We start from the raw sequence: 18,426 nt of genomic DNA on the forward strand, positions 1-18,426 counted from the left end.
TCGGCCAAAGAACCCAGTGTACTTTCAGTAACATCCTATCTTAGCACTGTCTCTAAGCACGGCAGAGACAAATCAGCTGCAGAGGGATTTTCGAAAGCAAATGAACAGCACTGTTTAAACAAAGCAAGGGGGTTTGCAGCACACCTATATTTGCAATAAGTAAAATGATGCCATTTTAATCAAACGAACATTACAAAATCTGGGTGATAGAGTTGTGGCCTGTTTGTTGTGCCTTCCAATATGCAGCTGTGGAGACCATTTGGGATGCGGAACTAGGAAAGTGATGTTCAGATTTAACTTTGCCTTGCTGTCTGCAAGCAGTTTTCTCCAGCACATCTGTTCTTTGTGGTTTGAATTGCTTTAGGTGATCCTCAGGTGGCAGGTGAAAACACTGTCTTTTCTTCCCAGTGGCATTTGGGCTAGGTGCTTAACAATGCAATCCCATGCATGTGTTCTCAGAAGTAAGCCCCACTAAGGTGGTGTTTATAGGATTGCAGCCTTAGTTGCTTTTAACTCTCAGTAAATCGGCATGACAAAGTTACATAAGTTTCATGTCAGATTAACTGTTACGGCTTCCCCCAAGGAATCCTGGGAACTGTAGTTTGATGAGGGTGCTAGGATTACCTGACTAGAGATCCCAAGCCCTGCTCATAAAGTAACAGGGAATGGTTTAAACCCATGGTGTACATATACCCTCAATTAAGGACCTTCTAGACTGATTCCCACCCAGAAATAGTGACAAACACATACTGGCAAATGAAGGTTGTAGAATTAAAGTTGGTTGGGTGTTCTTGCCCAACAAACCCACTCCCACCCACCCTCACCCCAAATTGGAGTTTTTGCTATAAAGGAAGTGATGGGGGAAATGCTTTGGAAAGTTTGGGATCACAACTGCTTGACATTGTGGGGCCTACCTGTCAACAAATCAGAATGCAGGCTGATGAAAGAGCCGCTACTGTCAAATCTCCCCGCAAACTTTGTGCAAACAAATCAGGATCAATGCTTATTAAACAGGTTGTCAGGAAGCCACCTTGGTAGCGTTTTCCTTTGTAACTTGCGGGTAGCAATGTTGGTAAAAAATGGGATATTCTGCACAATTTATTCTCTTTTTGAAGGAGGAGGTTGCATTATTCTATTCATCTAAGGGGGAAAGACTAAAATAACATTGTAGAAAAAGAGTAATTTTCAGTCTAGCATGGCCTTTAGGTCAGTTAAGACGCTTGCGGCATTCCTGTGTTAATGCGTCCAAAGTGATTTTTAAGAATCGGTGGTATCACCAGCATTTTAGAGCAGAGCAAGAAGGAACTTATGGATGTCATCCCCCCACTTTCTTTTTGCTTTGCTTTTGTGGAAAAGGTTCTGTACTTACACCACCGGCATGATCTGCACATGCAGAATAATAAATTGTTTTGTTAGTGATAGTCACTCTCTTTCTCTCTCTCTTCCGCATGCCTGCTTCCGTCCAGCTGGGGGCTGGCTGTCAGGCCAACGACGTCACGGAAAAGCCCTGTCTCTGATCAGATGGGCTTAATATAAACCAGGTTTGCTGAGAAAGAATTAGAGAGGCAGCCCTTGGACAGAAGAAGGATTTCCAGTGGGAGAGTGGATCGGTGTTCAACACTCTCCTGAGAACTAGGGAGTGAGATTAACGGAGACGCCTGTGGTTGGAACAGAGAGTAAAAACAGCAACAAGGTAGTGTTGACTTTAATGAGCATGGATTTGAATGCATTGCTTTAGCACTGCTGGCATGTGAGTAGATAGACAAAGATGTGCAAGTTGAAAGAGTGTTGAAAATTTGCGTCAGACCAAACTTTCTTTCTTTGTTAGACTATTAAAGTAACAGCATAGTTAGCTGCACTGTGCAACGGGACTGCTCTAAACGCATCAAAGGAAAGGAAAGGAAAGGCATCTTATTCTATCCCTTTTTAGAGAGCACAGTGTTAACTAGAGCCACAAAATAGTAGTAAATGTGTTCATATGTCACATATACAGAGATGAGCTTGATATCTGTTCTCTATCATCTTTGGTTGAAAAAGTTGAAGTGACTAGTCAGTAAGGGAGAAAAGGAATAGCCTAAATTTGCATTGGATGCTGTACCTCTCTAAGACCAGCATTCCTTTGCATCTCTCAACCCAAACAACAGGCAAGGCCAAATATAATAGCTTCGCAAATTGCTGCAAAATGCATGAAAATGTGTGCATCTGAAATGTCATGGAGTGGAGTTTCCTTCTTTGCTGCATATTTTTGTTTTAAAATTGTTTGGAAGCCTCACGAGGAAGTTCTCGGGGAGCTTGTCTGAATGGCAAAACAAGTGCATTGCTTGAAAATGAGTTGAACTTGTGAATGCATCTGAGTTTTGAAAATGGCCTTCAACAATCTTTTGGGCAAGTGCTCTGTTTGTTAGCTGGAGAGAAGTGATGTGAACTGAGAAAACTCAAGCATAAGCTTGAATAAGCAAAATGTCTAACTACCTGTCATGCTGGGAACTGGAGAGCATCAAAGCAACTTTCCTAAAAATGGTAGCTGCAAATGAGAGTAGCCATCAGGAATTAACTCGCTGCATTGTACTGCCCACCAATACTCAACAGTCCTTCCTGCAAAGTGTTATTAAAAGCCATCTTTAGACAAGGGGAGCGCCCAGCTCACTGCTCCAGAGATGAATTAGGGGCTCCCCAGTTTGACTGGACTTCTTGGGCAGTAAACTATGGTTGCTTCTTTGTAGTGTTTCCTCCTCATAACTGATCCTTTAAGGGGCAGAAAAAAGGAATTTAGGTATTCAGGAAAACCAAAGCAGGGGGGAGACCCAGTGATGTAACTAACAGGGCCAGTGGTCAGGGATCATGGGAGTTGTAGTTCAAAAACATCTGAAGAGCCAAGGTTGCCTATGCCTGCTGACTGACACATCTATGGAAAAATACCCTGAAGTCATTCTTTTGTATGGTGTAATACCAAGTTTATTGGTTGTTTTGGATGTCGTCATCCCCCAGATGCTGTAGTACCATGAGAGGTGACCAATACACTGATTCAGAACATCAATCACACATGAACCACATGTCCACTTTTTAGATTGCTGCTAGTCCATATGAATGTGCAAGGTTTGCAAAGGGGAAGAGTGCTGTTGTCATGTGCAAAAAGCAAAAAGATATCAGAATAAGAAATAACCTCAAGAGATACTTCCTATTATCATCACTCCTAGCAGCACCATTGATACTTCCAGGTGTCAAGTATTTGCAGATCTCGAGAACTCACCTGTTCAGATATGGTACGCAGAAATTCAACGGTACATATAACACTTGTGATTTTACTGTTGTTTTTTAACCAGGGCTGGGAAAAGCCATGACTCTGAACAATGTCACGATGCGTCACAGCAGCAACACCTTACAATCGCAGCAGCAACGCTGGAGCATCCCAGCGGACGGGAGAAACCTTGTGGTCCAGAAAGACCCCCACGAGTGCAACCGACACAAAAGGTACACCGCCAACCCCGAAGAGTATTACCGAAGAAGCTGGTCGTCGGAGTCTTCTGACTCTGTCATCTCCTCCGAGTCAGGAAACACCTACTACCGAGTGGTACTCATTGGGGAGCAAGGAGTTGGCAAGACAACCATTGCCAACATCTTTGCAGGCGTGCACGACAGCCTGGACAGTGACTGCGAGGTGCTTGGAGGTAGGTCATTACATTCCACGCTGCGGAGGTTTATTTAAAGCCTCTTGTGTAAGCGGCGATTAGCCCTGAGAACTTGGCGCTCCTGATATTGAGGCCGTGATTCCCTTGGCTCTTAGCCTCCAAGACGATTTTTTGGCATGTTGGGAGCCCAGTGATGTAGGGTGGGGATTACGGTGGAGGTGGTGGAAGGAGATTCTCTGTTGTCAGTGCTTTAAATCTGGCCAAGTGCACATGAAGCAGAGTGGGGAACCTTTTCCCAATGGAAGGGCTGCTTCTGCTTCTGGGCAGCTTCCCTTGGGCTGCAATGGCACTGGTGGGTGGGGCACCAGAGACAAAAATGGGAGGAGGAACACTGCACACAGCCCTCTGTCCATAGCTGTCAAGTTTTCCCTTTTCTCGCGAGGAAGCCTATTCAGCATAAGGGGATTTCCCTGAAAAAAAGAGAGAACTTGACAGCTATGTCTGTCCTCCATCCAGGCAAGAAGCAAGCCTCAATCAGAATTCAAAGAGACAGGAAAAAGTAGGTTTTGAGAGGGGTGGCCTGGAAGGATGGGGGGTGGGGCGGGGAGAGTTTGAAGGGTCAGATAGAAAAGTTTGAAGGACTTTGTTGGCCCCTGTTCCTGAGGTTCCCCACTGCCCACATAAATGAAGGAGATAGGGTTTCTTACACTGCACCAGAAATTAAATCTTCCACATAGAATCATAGAATCAGAGAGTTGGAAGAGACCACAAGGGCCATCCAGTCCAATCCCCTCCCCTGCCAAGCAGGAAACACCATCAAAGCATTCTTTACATATGCCTGTCAAGCCTCTGCTTAAAGACCTCCAAAGAAGGAGACTCCGCCACACTCCTTGGTGGCAAATTCCACTGCCGAACAGCTCTTACTGTCAGGAAGTTCTTCCTAATGTTCAGGTGGAATCTTCTTTCTTGTAGTTTGAAACCATTGCTCCGTGTCTGCTTCTCTGGAGCAGCAGAAAACAACCTTTCTCCCTCCTCTATATGACATCCTTTTATATATTTGAACATGGCTATCATATCACCCCTTAACCTTCTCTTCTCCAGGCTAAACATACCCAGCTCCCTAAACCGTTCCTCATAAGGCATCGTTTCCAGGCCTTTGACCATTTTGGCTGCCTTCTTCTGGACACGTTCCAGCTTGTCAGTATCCTTGTTAAAAAAAAATAAAAAAAAATATCCTGTCATTTCCACAAGAAACTCAGGACAGCTTCGCCCAATAGTGGTGGCTGTGGAGTCCATTTATTACTGGGTCTTTGGTGTGCGAGTGCTCCCTGCTTCAAATCAGTGTGTGACTTCTTCTCAAATATTCTCAATTACAAACCAGGGTGACTTAAGTGACCATTGACTTTAACAAAGTTTACAAGTTTGCAAGCTACAGTACAGATTAGACTGAGATGCAAAGTAGGATCGTCACATACAGAAACCCACCACTACAGGCTTAAGAAATGTCTTCTTGGGGCAGAAGTAAAGTTCCTATAAGTCACAGTTGATGTGACAAGAAATAAGGAGGAAAGAGGAAATCATAGCTGCCAAGTTTTCCCTTTTCTCGTGAGGAAGCCTATTCAGCATAAGGGAATTTCCCTTAAAAAAAGGGAGAACTTGGCAGCTATGGAGGAAATGAGAAAATAAACATAGCTTGACAAGATTAGTCTTGATCTAAATTAACAACCCTGTTGCAATATTCCTAACGATACGACAACAGAGTTAGAAAATTAGCAAAATAAAGAGGTTGCATGAAGAGAAGTTTGCAGTTCAAGAGACTAACAACGGAATCCTATAGCTTTCATCTCTGATTCCCAGGTTGCAACATGGAGCCCACTCTCACATTTTCATTTTCTGAATGGTTTTCAACTAGAGTAGACCCACTGAAATGAATACACCTAACTTAGTCGTGTTCATTACTTTCACTGGGTCTGCAAAACTTGACTATAGCACTGCTCTTCGGGGTGGAATTAAATGTTGCACTAGGACAGGCATCCCCAAACTGCGGCCCTCCAGATGTTTTGGCCTACAAATCCCATGATCCATACCTAACAGGACCAGTGGAGATGGGAATTGTAGTCCAAAACATCTGGAGGGCCGAAGTTTGGGGATGCCTGCACTAGGATGAACCTTTTGCCAGCACAAGCATCACAGCTTGCTACGTGTAACGATTCCCCACTATCCTCCTTCCTTCACATTGTTCTGGGGGCTCTCTGAACACCCCCCCCTGGCCAATATTACAGGGGGAGGAGTGGAGGCAAAAACCAGCCATTGTGCAAGCAGCAGTCCTTGCACAGGGCTTCTGCTGATGGGGCAGGTGCTAGGTCAGCCCCGCCCTTTATTATAGTGCTAATAACACACATGATTAATCCCAAAAGGTTGAATTCAAAGAGCATTTAGTAGTAATGATATTCGTAGTAGCAGGCATTTGGGCGAGCAATAATATAGCATTGCTATGAACTCATAGGGAGTTTCTTTTTATCGTCTTTCTATTACTCAGCAGCAATGGCCAGGGTGGCGCTGTGGGCTTCGTGGCCACTTTCTCTTACCTTGCCTTCTTTCACATCCCTCTCTATCGCCACTTGTCTTCCTGCTGCCTTTTCCTCTCTGCTCACTCTTCTCCCCACCTTCCCTTCACCCCCTCAGTCCTCTTTCAGGCCTTTCGTTCCCCTTCCCCTCTTCTACTTTATTTCACCTGATGCTGTTGCCTTTCTTAGAGGAGCGTGGTGGGGGAACCTCAGGTGTGGTTCTCCAAGCCTCTCCATTTGCCCACCACCCCCAAATGCGTTCTGAACTGGCTGTTCTTCTCATTCTCTTTGAGCGTTTTTGCCTGGCTGGAATTGGTCCCTGAACTCTTAACAACGCCCTCACTATTGCATACCCAGAAGGAGGATAGAGGGGGCTGTGTGTGTGTGTGTGAAAAACAGGCACCCCCAAACTGCGGCCCTCCAGATGTTTTAGCCTACAACTCCCATGATCCCTAGCTAACAGGACCAGTGGTCGAGGAAGATGGGAATTGTAGTCCAAAAGATCTGGAGGGCCGAAGTTTGGGGATGCCTGGTGTAAAATGTAGCCCATAGCACAAGGGTGACATTTACATTCATTGCACCGTCTGCAAGAGGCAGATGAGCCACATTAGTGACCAAATACTTGCTTAAATATTTATTTATTTTTTGCCTGCTGGACTTGTTTCAATTAATTGCCCTTGAGATTCTGCCTTTCAACAAGGCTTGTGTGGCATCATATTTATATACATAATAAAGAAACAAGAGAACATTACAAACACATCGGCTCCAGCAAGCGGACTGTTTCCATGAAGTGCACTGGCAGGGTTTGCTGCTTCTTTCACTGGCAAGCTAACAGGAGATAAAGGCTGGAAATCCTCTTGTACGAGTCACACCACGGCGAGAGAGCTGGTTGCTCCTTGCCAGAGGCTTTCCCCAGCAGGTCTTACAGTGTGATTAAAAGGAGAGCCTCGGATATTAGTTATTCCTTGAGCTAATAGGCATTGGGCTCCTTTTGTTTACTATGAGGCAGGAGGGGAGACTGAAAGGGGAAGATGGAGATATACATGCACAACACACCAGGATCCTCTATGTGAAGGTGATTCTCCATGTTGCGGTGGTATTGTGAAGGATTTACTGGGTGCATTCTGTAGTCCTCATATATACTAATCCCAGTCTTCAGTGGGAGAAGGCTCTAGCTCAGTGGTACAGCACCTGCCTTCCATGCAGAAGGTCACAAGTTCAATCCTTGGCATCTCCAGTTATGGAGCAAGATGGACCCATAATATAATAATAATATTTTATTTATTTATTTATACCCCGCTCCAGCCACTCTAGGTGGCTTCCAACATCAGCTGCTTAAATAGTAACAATCTGATCCACTATAAAAAGTCACAATAACTTTAAAACAAACAACTTATATCAAGAAACATTCGACAATCCATCAGAATCTAATAGCAAACAGCAAAATTAAACACTGGCAAATAATAATTAAACAGTTTGCACTTATCAACCGCAATTTTAAAAATTACCAATCTACAATCAATTTTAAAAAATAACAGCAAATCGCAATGCATAAAATACCACCAAATATTCTAAACCGTGTAAAATGATCAAATTGAGAAACAAGGACACACAACTGATATGGTCTGACTCAGTACAAGATAGCTTCCTATGTTCCTAGACTGCTGTTGCTTACACAACCAAAACTCAGGAGGGTCTCATCAACAGGCTTGAAGGAAGGTGGACACAAGTGGGGGGGGGAATTGTGATGGACTCCTAGGGGGTGAGTGGAACATGAACACAGTCTAATGCTCAGCGGCCACTGAGTACCAACACTGGTTGCGTACACACCATGCATTTAAAATCCATGACTTACCCCAAAGTATCCTGGGAACTGTAGTTTGTTAAGGGGACTTGGAATCAGCACCCTTAGCAAACTGCAGTCTCCAGGATTCTTTGGGGAAGCCATGGCTGTTTAAAGTGGCATGATGCTGTTTTAAATATATAGTGCAGATGGGGTCCCTAACTTTCACAAGGGGGAAAAAAACGAAGAGAAAGGAATTAAGATTGCAGTGATGGGGGCAGGGAATCAATTTATCATATTGTCCGGGGAGCTTATATAGACCGACACTGGGGCCTCTAAAATTCTCTGAATTATAGGTTGGCTTTAGTGCATAATCCTTCCCCTAAAGATAGTCGGACATGGATCACAGATGAAAGAAACTTGCAGGAAATACATTGTCGTGTCTGGCGTTTTTGCACATTCATCATATTTAGCAAGAAGCACTAATGTAAGGAAGAGTTATTGCTGATTGAACATCTTACATGGGAACTGCTAGTCTCTTTCTGAAAAAAAAGGCCAGCATCCCTTTGCTTTCCACACACTTTTGCCCCAGGCGAAAGCTGCTCGCAGTGGCAATGCCTGTTCACCCATAAACTGAGTGAAAACAAATATTTTCCATTACTAAGCCTAGCTGGAGCCTTTGCGTCTGTCTGAAGCTCCCATGGGGTCAAACGTTCAGTATTTGGCTTATATCTTCCAGAGGGTCTTCTTCTTCCTGCTCTTATTACTCTCCTTAGGGTAAAGATAACTTCAGCAGAGTGAATGTAATTGTTTGTCTTACCAGCTTCATCCACCAAGGACATATACATCCATGTAGCTCATGGAAACTATAAGATCTTTGCCAGAAACTGTTATTTCAATGACAAATTGTTGGAAGATTTGCATCAGAACTGAAAGAACTACACACACACACACACACACACCAACACACAGCTATTTGCAAAGCTTAGAAGATGCAGTGAAAAGAACCAAGTTAATAAAAACATTTTTGGTCAGCAGTACTGTCGGTATAAATAGAATCACAGATTTGGTAAAAAAAAACCTTAAAGGTCTGGTCCAGACTCCTGCTGCTGCAGGAAATCTACTGCTACAGCACCCCTGATAGGTTGCTATCCACACAGAAGCTACAAAGCAATGGATTTTTATCTGAGCTTATACGAAGGCTGAATTTGGTTCCCAATTGGAAACAAACAAATCAAGAATGACAGGTAGAATGAGAGGGCAGATGAAACAAGAAGTCAACGAGGAATGGGGAGTATTTGAAGAATATTTAAAAAACAATAACATAAAAGAAACCCCTCTGGCAGAATTAGACTGAACCTGGTATAATATCAACTAATATTACTAATGTGAAACAGATAAGTAAGAGATAAGGAGGGGGGAAGGGTAATATGTATATAAATCGTGCGAAATTACTCAAACAGCAGAAAAAATACAGCAAGTTTAATTGGAGGTCAGCTGAAAGTGTAAATATTAGATTGGAAATTTGAAATGAAATTTTAGTTTGTTTTATTGTTTAATATGTATGAATTGTCAGAAGAAAGAACAATTTAGGCATGTTTATGACTTATATGTTTGTTTTATGTAGTTGTTTGTTTGTATTTGTGTGTCCTATAATTTTTAATCAACAAAGATATTTTTCCAAAAAAAAAGAAAAGAAAACAAACAAATCTTGATATATTTTTCGTCATTGCGATAGATAGAATCACAGGAGATCCAACATAATAACTTTCTGTCTGAGCAAAATTATGTTGGTTCAAAAATATTTCCGCTGTTGAGTTTCAGAGAATGCTTTTCATTAGGTTATGTGGACAAGTATGGTTTGTCTGATGAAGAGTTCTCTGCAACCCCAAAGCCTGCACACTCTTACACCAGTTTAATTTGTTTTATTAATAATGAATGATGCCTTTGTTTTGGGATCAATATGATAACTGCTATCAACTATCATACAGTTGTAGGATTGCTGGGAGATCCTAAATAGGAATCTTCTATATACCAGTCTATGACATTTCCAACAGCTTTCTCTCCAGCTTTCAAGAACAAATTTTTAAAAAGTGACACTGTGTTTGTTTTTCTTCTAGAAGATACTTATGAACGAACCTTGCTGGTAGATGGTGAAAGTGCAACTATCATACTAATTGACATGTGGGAGAACAAGGTAGGATGAAATATTCATTTTGCCATGCTGAATTTTTCAAACATTGCTTTGGAAATTTGACTCTAAGGGATCTTAAAAACAACAACAACAAATGTCAAGCATTGTTAAATTGTAACACAAAGAGAAGAATCAGATTCAATAGGTTTGTTCTCTATCTTTATTTCATTTTTAAGCTTATAAATTCAACAGCTTCTATGCCTGAGAATATATTATTATTATTATTATTATTATTATTACTATTACTATTACTATCATCATCATCATCATCATCATCATCATCATCATCATTTCTATGCTGCTTTAATTCTTTAAGAAAAAAAAATCTCAAAGCAATTTACAGCCTACATGAAAATCTCCACCCCTGTCGCTCAGCTCCGGTCCAGCTCCGAGTGCTGAGGGCCTTCTGGCGGTTCCCTCACTGTGAGAAGTGAGGTTACAGGGAACCAGGCAGAGGGCCTTCTCAGTAGTGACACCCGCCCTGTAGAATGCCCTCCCATCAGATGTCAAGGAAATAAACAACTATCTGACTTTTAGAAGACATCTGAAGGCAGCCCTGTTTACGGAAGTTTTTAATGTTTGATGTTTTATCGTGTTTTTAATATTCTGTTGGGAGCTGCCCAGAGTGGCTGGGGAAACCCAGCCAGATGGGCAGGGTAAAACAAACAAACAAACATCATTTCAAATAACACAATCCAGAATAAAACATTACAGAAGAAAGTCAACTATAAAGTATACATTCAAAGCAGCATACGTAACAGGAAACTAAAACATTCTCTTAAAGGTTTCAAAATTAAAATCTAATCTAAAACTAAAACATTCTCTGAAAGATTTCAAAACAAAACATTATAAAGGAGGTCAATTACAGAACGAACATTTAATGCAGCAAAAAACAAACAAACCCAAACCTATTTGAAACTTTTCAAAAGAAAACATTACTAAAGGAAGTCACATGTAATGCACATATCATTAGCAGGAAACTTAAATATTTCCATAAGCATAGACCATCTCTGCTGTTGCTACCAATCCTGCCAATGGTGCTTTATGGCAGGTAGCGGCAGCTCAGGCCCAATGATCAGCCAAGATGATCTCTGTCCTCTTCAGCAGCCTCAGCTTTTGTACCAGTAGCTGGAGTCAGTCAGCGACCCACCCTCCCAGGCCAGGTGGGAAAAGGCCTGCAAAGCAAGGAGTAGGTCTTCCAAGACTCATAGCTAAGATATTCTCCAATATTGAGAAGCAAAACTTAAAGTTTCAAGGGGACTTTGTGATGATTAGAAGTCTCTGAGATGAGCTCTTACTTTGTGCAAGGAAAGGTTGAATAACAGCAACTGGTGGGCTGGATCAATCATATTTGCCTGGTGCTCCCATGTGAACATAGCCTGCCTTTGGGATCAGCCTCAGAGTCCCATCAGTCTGTTCCATCCATATATGAGATCAGGAAGGATGGTGGAAAAGAGACAGGGCCTTTTTGGTGGTGGTATCAGGACTATGGGACTTTCTCTCAGGGGAGATTAGCCAGGCTCCCTCTCTTCTTATATTTAACAGTAAACTGATGTTGTTTAAGGGTAGCTTTCAGTAACCTGCATTTAATGATGTTCTTTATTACATTTTAGTACCATTGATATCTATGTAAGTCATACCAAGTGCACACCTGTTGAATGGCTCCCACTTATTCTCTGCTTTACTGTTGTTTTCTTTAAATTGAGCAACTTTTTTACTTTTCTTTTATTATATTGCAGTTTTGTGGAGCATTGCTTTGTTATTATTTGTTTTATTGCAATGTGGTTATTTCTGTTTTAATAGAAAAATGGTATATAACTAATAAACAATTCAACTAAAGGTTGAGTTCCACGGGGCCACTGTTCATAGGCATTTGAACTAACCACAACTGAAGTGTTACATATTTTGTCCACTTCTGCAAATCTGGTCTTTCAAACATATAATCTTGTATAGGGTGGCAGTTCCACACCACCAGCCGGCACTTGTAGGGTTTTTTAAAGGGGGTGGCACATCCCTAATGGTTGCCTGAACTGGCCCTAAATTGACTTAAATCTAAGGACTCTCTTAATGGGTCTGTGAGCTGTAACTTAAATCTCAATGAAGAAATAATGCACTGTTTTTACTGGTTGCCATGCATTGCTAGAATTTAATAGGCGTTGTTAACGGTGCACATATGGAAATAGTGGCAGTGGTGGAGGAAAGAGAATAATAATAATAATAATAATTCTTTAATTTATATCCTGCCCATCTTGCTGGGTTTCCGCAGCCACTCTGGGCAGCTTACAACATATATAAAAACACAACAAAGTATCAAACATTAAAAAACAAAATATCCTATACGAGCAACAAACAAACCAATAATAACAATAATAGCAATAATAAAGAGTTTACAGTTATACCCAAATTAAAATAACCGCCAACCCCAACTAAATATTTAACCAGCATCAACCTGACAGAAGCAAAATAGAGGAACCAAAATTAGAACAGTTTAAAACATTTTAGCCCTTTTGTAATCAGGCCTAGTTCCAAGTAAGTTTATGGACCAAAATAAATGGCCTGTCATCCTGGAATGAAAGTTAACGGGGCAATGTTAATTTTTAAAATGGAACATCTTGAGGCAGCAAAGTAGGAACTACATTTGTACTGAATTAGTTGGACCACTGGTCTACCCAGCCATGATTGGTAGATGTAGCCATCAGCAGCTGAAAAGTTGGTGGTATGAGCTGTGGATAGGACCCAGGTGGCGCTGTGGTTAAACCACTGAGCCTAGGGCTTGCTGATCAGAAGGTCAGCGGTTCGAATCTCTGTGACGGGGTGAGCTCCCGTTGCTTGGTCCCAGCTCCTGTCAACCTAGCAGTTCGAAAGCACGTCAAAATGCAAGTAGATAAATAGGAACCGCTACAGCGGGAAGGTAAACGGCGTTTCCATGTGCTGCTCTGGTTCGCCAGAAGTGGCTTTGTCATGCTGGCCACATGACCTGGAAGCTATACGCCGGCTCCCTCGGCCAATAATGCGAGATGAGCGCGCAACCCCAGAGTCGGTCACGACTGGACCTAATGGTCAGGGGCCCTTTACCTTTACCTTTATGAGCTGTGGATAAAACATCTATGCTGCTCTCTCTCCCCCCCCCCCCCCCCATCATCTCCATAAACAGGCAGCACCAGTTTCTCGGGCCCTGACTGATGTAGCACTATTTGGTGAATATTCTTTCATCCTGTAGAAAAAGCAGACATTACTACACATGCACACCGCCAGAACCTGCTTTATACTGAGTCATATGATAAACCACATGATAACCATTAGCTCAGTATTAGCAGTGACTCTCCAGGGTGTCAGCCAAACGTCTTAACCAGTCTTGCCTGGAGATGCCAGGGATTGCACATGAGATTTTCTGCATGTAAGGCAGAAGCTCAACCATTGAGCGATGGCCTTTTGCAAACGTACCCCATGGACACCCATTTGCTCCTGTTGCATCTTCCGAAGGATTACCGTTGTAAACTGCTTTGGGAGACGAGTGGAGTATAAATACCTGTTCAGGGAGGCTTTTAATGTTTAATAGATTACTGTGTTTTATTTTTCTGTTGGAAGCCACCCAGAGTGGCTGGGGAAACCCAGCCAGATGGGCGGGGTATAAATAAATTATTATTATTATTATTATTATTATTATTATTATTATTATTAAATAAAATAAACCAAGAAGATTGCAGAGAAGATGTACATTCTGAATTTCTCCTTCTACCCAACCCAGGTGTCAGGCTTTCCTTTGCATCTGGTCTCCCCATGAGGTGCAAAGTATTTTTTGCTATATCTCTGCATAAACACATCCAGCTACTGTATGTTTGGAAGCAGAGAAAAGGGAGAAGAAATTGATTTTAAAAAAAGCCTTGATGTTGAGATTCCATTTTTGCTAGTTCCCTTCTCTCTCCTTGTTCTCAAAGAAAAACAAATCAGTATTTTTTACCAGTTCCTTTATAAATGCAAAGCATTTTCACACATTACACGTATGCTTTTAATATTATATGCACCCCACGTCCCCCAAAGTAACAGCACATAAACAGCACGTAAACAATGCATATATAACATATAAAATACTTATGTATTAATACTTATAAACTTAACGCTGCAACAATATAGTAGCAAAGGGGATTTTACTTTTTTAATACATATTCAGTGTATAAATATATGGAGGGTTTGCATCTAATTTTGCATCTAATTAGTCAATTGTATATTGACAAATGCGCAAGCAGCTCAGACCTAAGTAGGCACTTGGTGCTGCAAGAGACAGTCTGATGGTTTGAAATAGATCCCTCCTCCATCTCTCAAAGGATATACTGAAGGTCAAACGCAGAATTTAGATGCAGGCTTCAGCCACAAGTTAACCAATGACCACATAATGCAGCACTCATTCTGTAACCCTGAACTACATACCAAAAGTAATGAAAGCATGTTGCGGCAATATTTTGTTTGTTTCCTGTAGACGCAGGTCTTCCAATTAAGACACTGGAATACAAGTTTTTATTATTATTTAAACAGGGTGAAAACGGATGGCTCCAAGATCACTGCATGCAGGTTGGGGATGCATATTTGATTGTCTATTCCATCACGGACCGTGCAAGCTTCGAGAGAGCATCTGAGCTCAGGATACAGCTCCGCAGGGCACGCCAGTCGGAAGACATTCCCATTATTTTAGTGGGCAACAAAAGTGATCTCGTTAGGTGCCGGGAAGTCTCCGTTTCAGGTAGGAGCTACTAGATGTCAACTGCTTCCACTCTTTTGACACTAACCCTGCTCGGAGGGTTTGTAATCTTAGATATGTCTACGCTACAAATAACAACATCTTCACCTGTGTCTTTCTGTCTCCTGAGAAACCCTGGAAATTTTCATTCTGTATGGGAGATAGGACGAGGGCAGATCCACACCATATGTTTATAACACACCCAACACACACACACTTAAAACCTCATGGATTCTGGGAACCACAGAGCTACAATTTGCAGTACCCTTAAGACATGATAGTTCGCAGGATTCTTTGGGGGAAGTCACCTGCTTTCAATGTGTGTTGGAGGGGCTTTAAATGTATGGTGTGGATCTTCTCAAATGTCCACGGTCTCCCAAAACCTATAGCCATAAGGCAGGGATGGGAACCTGTGGCCCTTCAGATATTGATGGACTCCAATGCCCATCAGCTCCAGCCAGCATAGTCAAGGATAATGGGAGTTGTAGTCCAGGAACGTTGGGAGGGCCACAGGTTCCCAATCCTTGCCCTAAAGGTTTCTTGAGGAAATTTCATGGCAGCTAACTGAATTGAGATAAGCCCTGTCCATAGGTACAACATAAATACTCTTGGGGTTGGACAATGAGTAAACACTGAAGCAGGGGTTGGAATATAACTATTACCAAAAATTAGCCATGGAATCGGCTGTCTAAGGCAGTTGTAGAATCCCCATGCTTGGAAGCTTTCCCAAAAGTGGTGGAGACATGTTGGGTGCCTGGGATTTTCTGTTGTGCATTCAGCTCTCTTCTTCAAGGGCAAAAGGCAAATCTCTTGCAAAAATTCTAGCAAAAATTGAAATCTCAGAAGCCCAAAGTGTGGTGGCTGAAAAGGAGTTCCATTATTTAGATGGTGGAATTCAGTGCCACCATGGATGGTGGAAGCAGACAAGAAAAACTATTTAAATTTCCTATATTTGCATAATTTATGCTTGGCTCTGAATTCAGCTTTTCCTGTCACAGAATATGAGTATGTTGGGGTAGAACTTTGATAACTTTTAGCACAGCAACCAATGTAGCCCTGATTATATGATATGCCATCTTAAGGCAAAGGATTGGAGTGGGTGATTCTCTGGCTTGTTGTCACCACCAGCTCTTGTTTTTATGAATCTACCCCAGCTCATTGGCTCTTTGTCCATTGTTTAAAAGAATGTGCAGCTACCTGAGTTCTCCAGCTAGTACAATGACAAATACCCTTCAAATATTTTGCAGAGGGCAGGGCCTGTGCTGTTGTGTTTGACTGCAAGTTCATCGAGACCTCGGCGGCCGTCCAGCACAATGTGAAGGAGCTGTTTGAAGGCATTGTGCGTCAAGTGCGGCTCAGGAGAGACAGCAAAGAGAAGAACGAAAGGAGGCTGGCATATCAGAAGCGGAGGGAGAGCATCCCCAAGAAAGCCAGGCGATTCTGGGGCAAAATCGTAGCCAAGAAGAACAAGAACATGGCCTTCAAACTTAAGTCCAAGTCTTGCCACGATCTCTCTGTCCTTTAGGAACATTGGATCATCCCGAGCATTCTCTTTCCTGGACCTTCTTCAACTCTCTTCTGAACAATAAATCAATCTATATTAGATTGGTCAACAAGAAACGCAAATCTGACTTGGACTCACAGTTGTGATTATTCTGATGAAATGTGCCAGCAATAAGGACAGCCTAATGCATGCAAGGATGAAGAAATGCCATTTATACTTTCCAGTTTATAGTTTAAGTGTGTGAGTGTGTTTGGGTTGGGGCGGGACAGAACTTTTGTCTTATAAACAATAACATTCCAAACTTACAATGAGACGTTTCCAAGGGGGGAAGAAAACTCTTTCCCTTGTTGCCTTTTAGATAATAGTATAAGAAATCGGAAAGCATCGTTTATAAAACGGATGCTATCTTTTTGTTATTATTTCTTACTAATTCTGTAAGCCAATGAAAAAGGGTTCCCACGAGATATGCCTTCTCCCTAATCAACCAGTTGACTTTCTTAAGTGCCCGCAGCTGAAAATCTTTGTTGGTTTGATATCATTTATCCCAATGAATAGAAAGATATCAACTGCAGTCAGATATTCAAGTGTTTGGTTAAATGGGAGCATTATTTACAGTGGGTTACATTGCCACAGAACACTATGGGAGATGAATGTGAATTTCACTAAATGGATACTTGTAGTTAGAATATTGGAGATATTAACTACTAATGGCTGTAGCCCTAAAAACCACTTACCTAGGAGTGAGGAGTCCCAGTGAGCTCAGCAAGGCTTACTATTTTGTAGGCATGTGCAGGGTTGCACGGTAACTGTATAATAAGTGTTGAAGTGTTTCCTTGATGCATATGGAGCCATTTGATTCTCTTAAAAAATATAGGTATAGGAGAAAACTGTAATACAACTTTCTGTTGTGTTGTAACTCAAAATTGTTTATATTGCTAGAATAAGTAGGAAACATAAAACATAAAATCAAGTGCAAAATGCCAAGTTTTGGGAAAGAAAATCTCCTTTTCTAATAAACCACACAGAGATTTTGTGCTGAAATCTCACATTTGTATTATGCCATTGTAACTTTATATTTATTGTCTTTCAACTATTTGCATTTTTAATGGGTGAACTGTTAGGAGTGGGAGGGAAGGGGGAGACTTGGGGTTGAAATGTATTTATTAAGTGATTTCTTAAGAAAAACAATTTTATTACTGTTTTCTATATGATGTCTTTTGGACTATTTACATGCCTTGTAATAAATCAATAAAAAGGTTTCACTGCCTTTGAACCTAGCAAGAAATCTCAAACTTGATTGAAGCTTAGCTCATACAAGAAAAGTTGCTGATTTGGTGTTACTTGTTTAGAATGGGAGAGAAATTTGATAGGTTCACATTTTGATGCGAAACAGCTTCATTTACAAATCAATGCATGAATTGAAAAATAGTTATCCTGTAAAAGTCACACTTCAGATTTTGCAATGCTGCTTCCCAATGAAAAAAAATGCATTTAAAAAGTGCACAATGGGGAAAGGGGCATGCAAAAATGTATATATTAGTGAAAATAACATGAGCATGTTAGGAAATGCATTATAAAATTGCATTTTATTTGGGACTGAAATTGGCTTCCATTGCTTTTGTGTTACTTTTCGTTTCCCCTTAAACTCCCCCCACTAGCACAGCTATGAGGCAAGGTAAAGGTAAACGAATCCTGGACAGTTAAGTCCAGTCAAAGGCGACAATGGGGTTGTGGTGCTCATCTTGCTTTCAGGCCGATTTTGTTCACAGACAGACAGCATGACTAAACCACTTCTGGCACAATGGAACACCGTGATGAGTACCAGACCACACAGAAACACCGTTTAACTTCCCGCTGCAGTGGTACCTATTTATCTACTTGCACTGGTGTGCTTTTGAACGGCTAGGTTGGCAGGAGCTGGGACAGAGCAACGAGAGCTCATCCCGTCGCGGGGATTCGAACCGCTAACCTGATTGGCAAGCCCAAGAGGCTCGGTGGTTTAGACCACAGCGCC

At 41.8% G+C, this 18,426-nt stretch overlaps 1 protein-coding gene across 1 annotated transcript; it reads left to right on the top strand.

Annotated features, from left to right (window-relative positions):
• Window positions 1–1,537: 1,537 nt before the first annotated feature.
• GEM (GTP binding protein overexpressed in skeletal muscle) lies at window positions 1,538–18,093 on the top strand. Its single transcript, XM_035126167.2, has 5 exons — window positions 1,538–1,693; window positions 3,324–3,668; window positions 10,100–10,176; window positions 14,707–14,911; window positions 16,156–18,093. The coding sequence occupies exons 2-5, from the start codon at window positions 3,338–3,340 to the stop codon at window positions 16,431–16,433; spliced, it is 891 nt and encodes a 296-aa protein (XP_034982058.2). The 5' UTR covers window positions 1,538–1,693; window positions 3,324–3,337; the 3' UTR covers window positions 16,434–18,093.
• The last annotated feature ends 333 nt before the right edge of the window (window positions 18,094–18,426 follow it).

Source organism: Zootoca vivipara, chromosome 8 (assembly GCF_963506605.1).
Source record: "Zootoca vivipara chromosome 8, rZooViv1.1, whole genome shotgun sequence".
In the NCBI taxonomy this organism is placed as follows: Eukaryota; Metazoa; Chordata; class Lepidosauria; order Squamata; family Lacertidae; genus Zootoca; species Zootoca vivipara.

Coding starts and splice junctions, on each gene's coding strand:
- GEM (XM_035126167.2), top strand. CDS start 3,338: ATGACTCTGAACAATGTCACGATGCGTCACAGCAGCAACACCTTACAA. Junction 3,669..10,099: donor TGACTGCGAGGTGCTTGGAG/GTAGGTCATTAC, acceptor TTTTTCTTCTAG/AAGATACTTATGAACGAACC. Junction 10,177..14,706: donor TTGACATGTGGGAGAACAAG/GTAGGATGAAAT, acceptor TTATTTAAACAG/GGTGAAAACGGATGGCTCCA.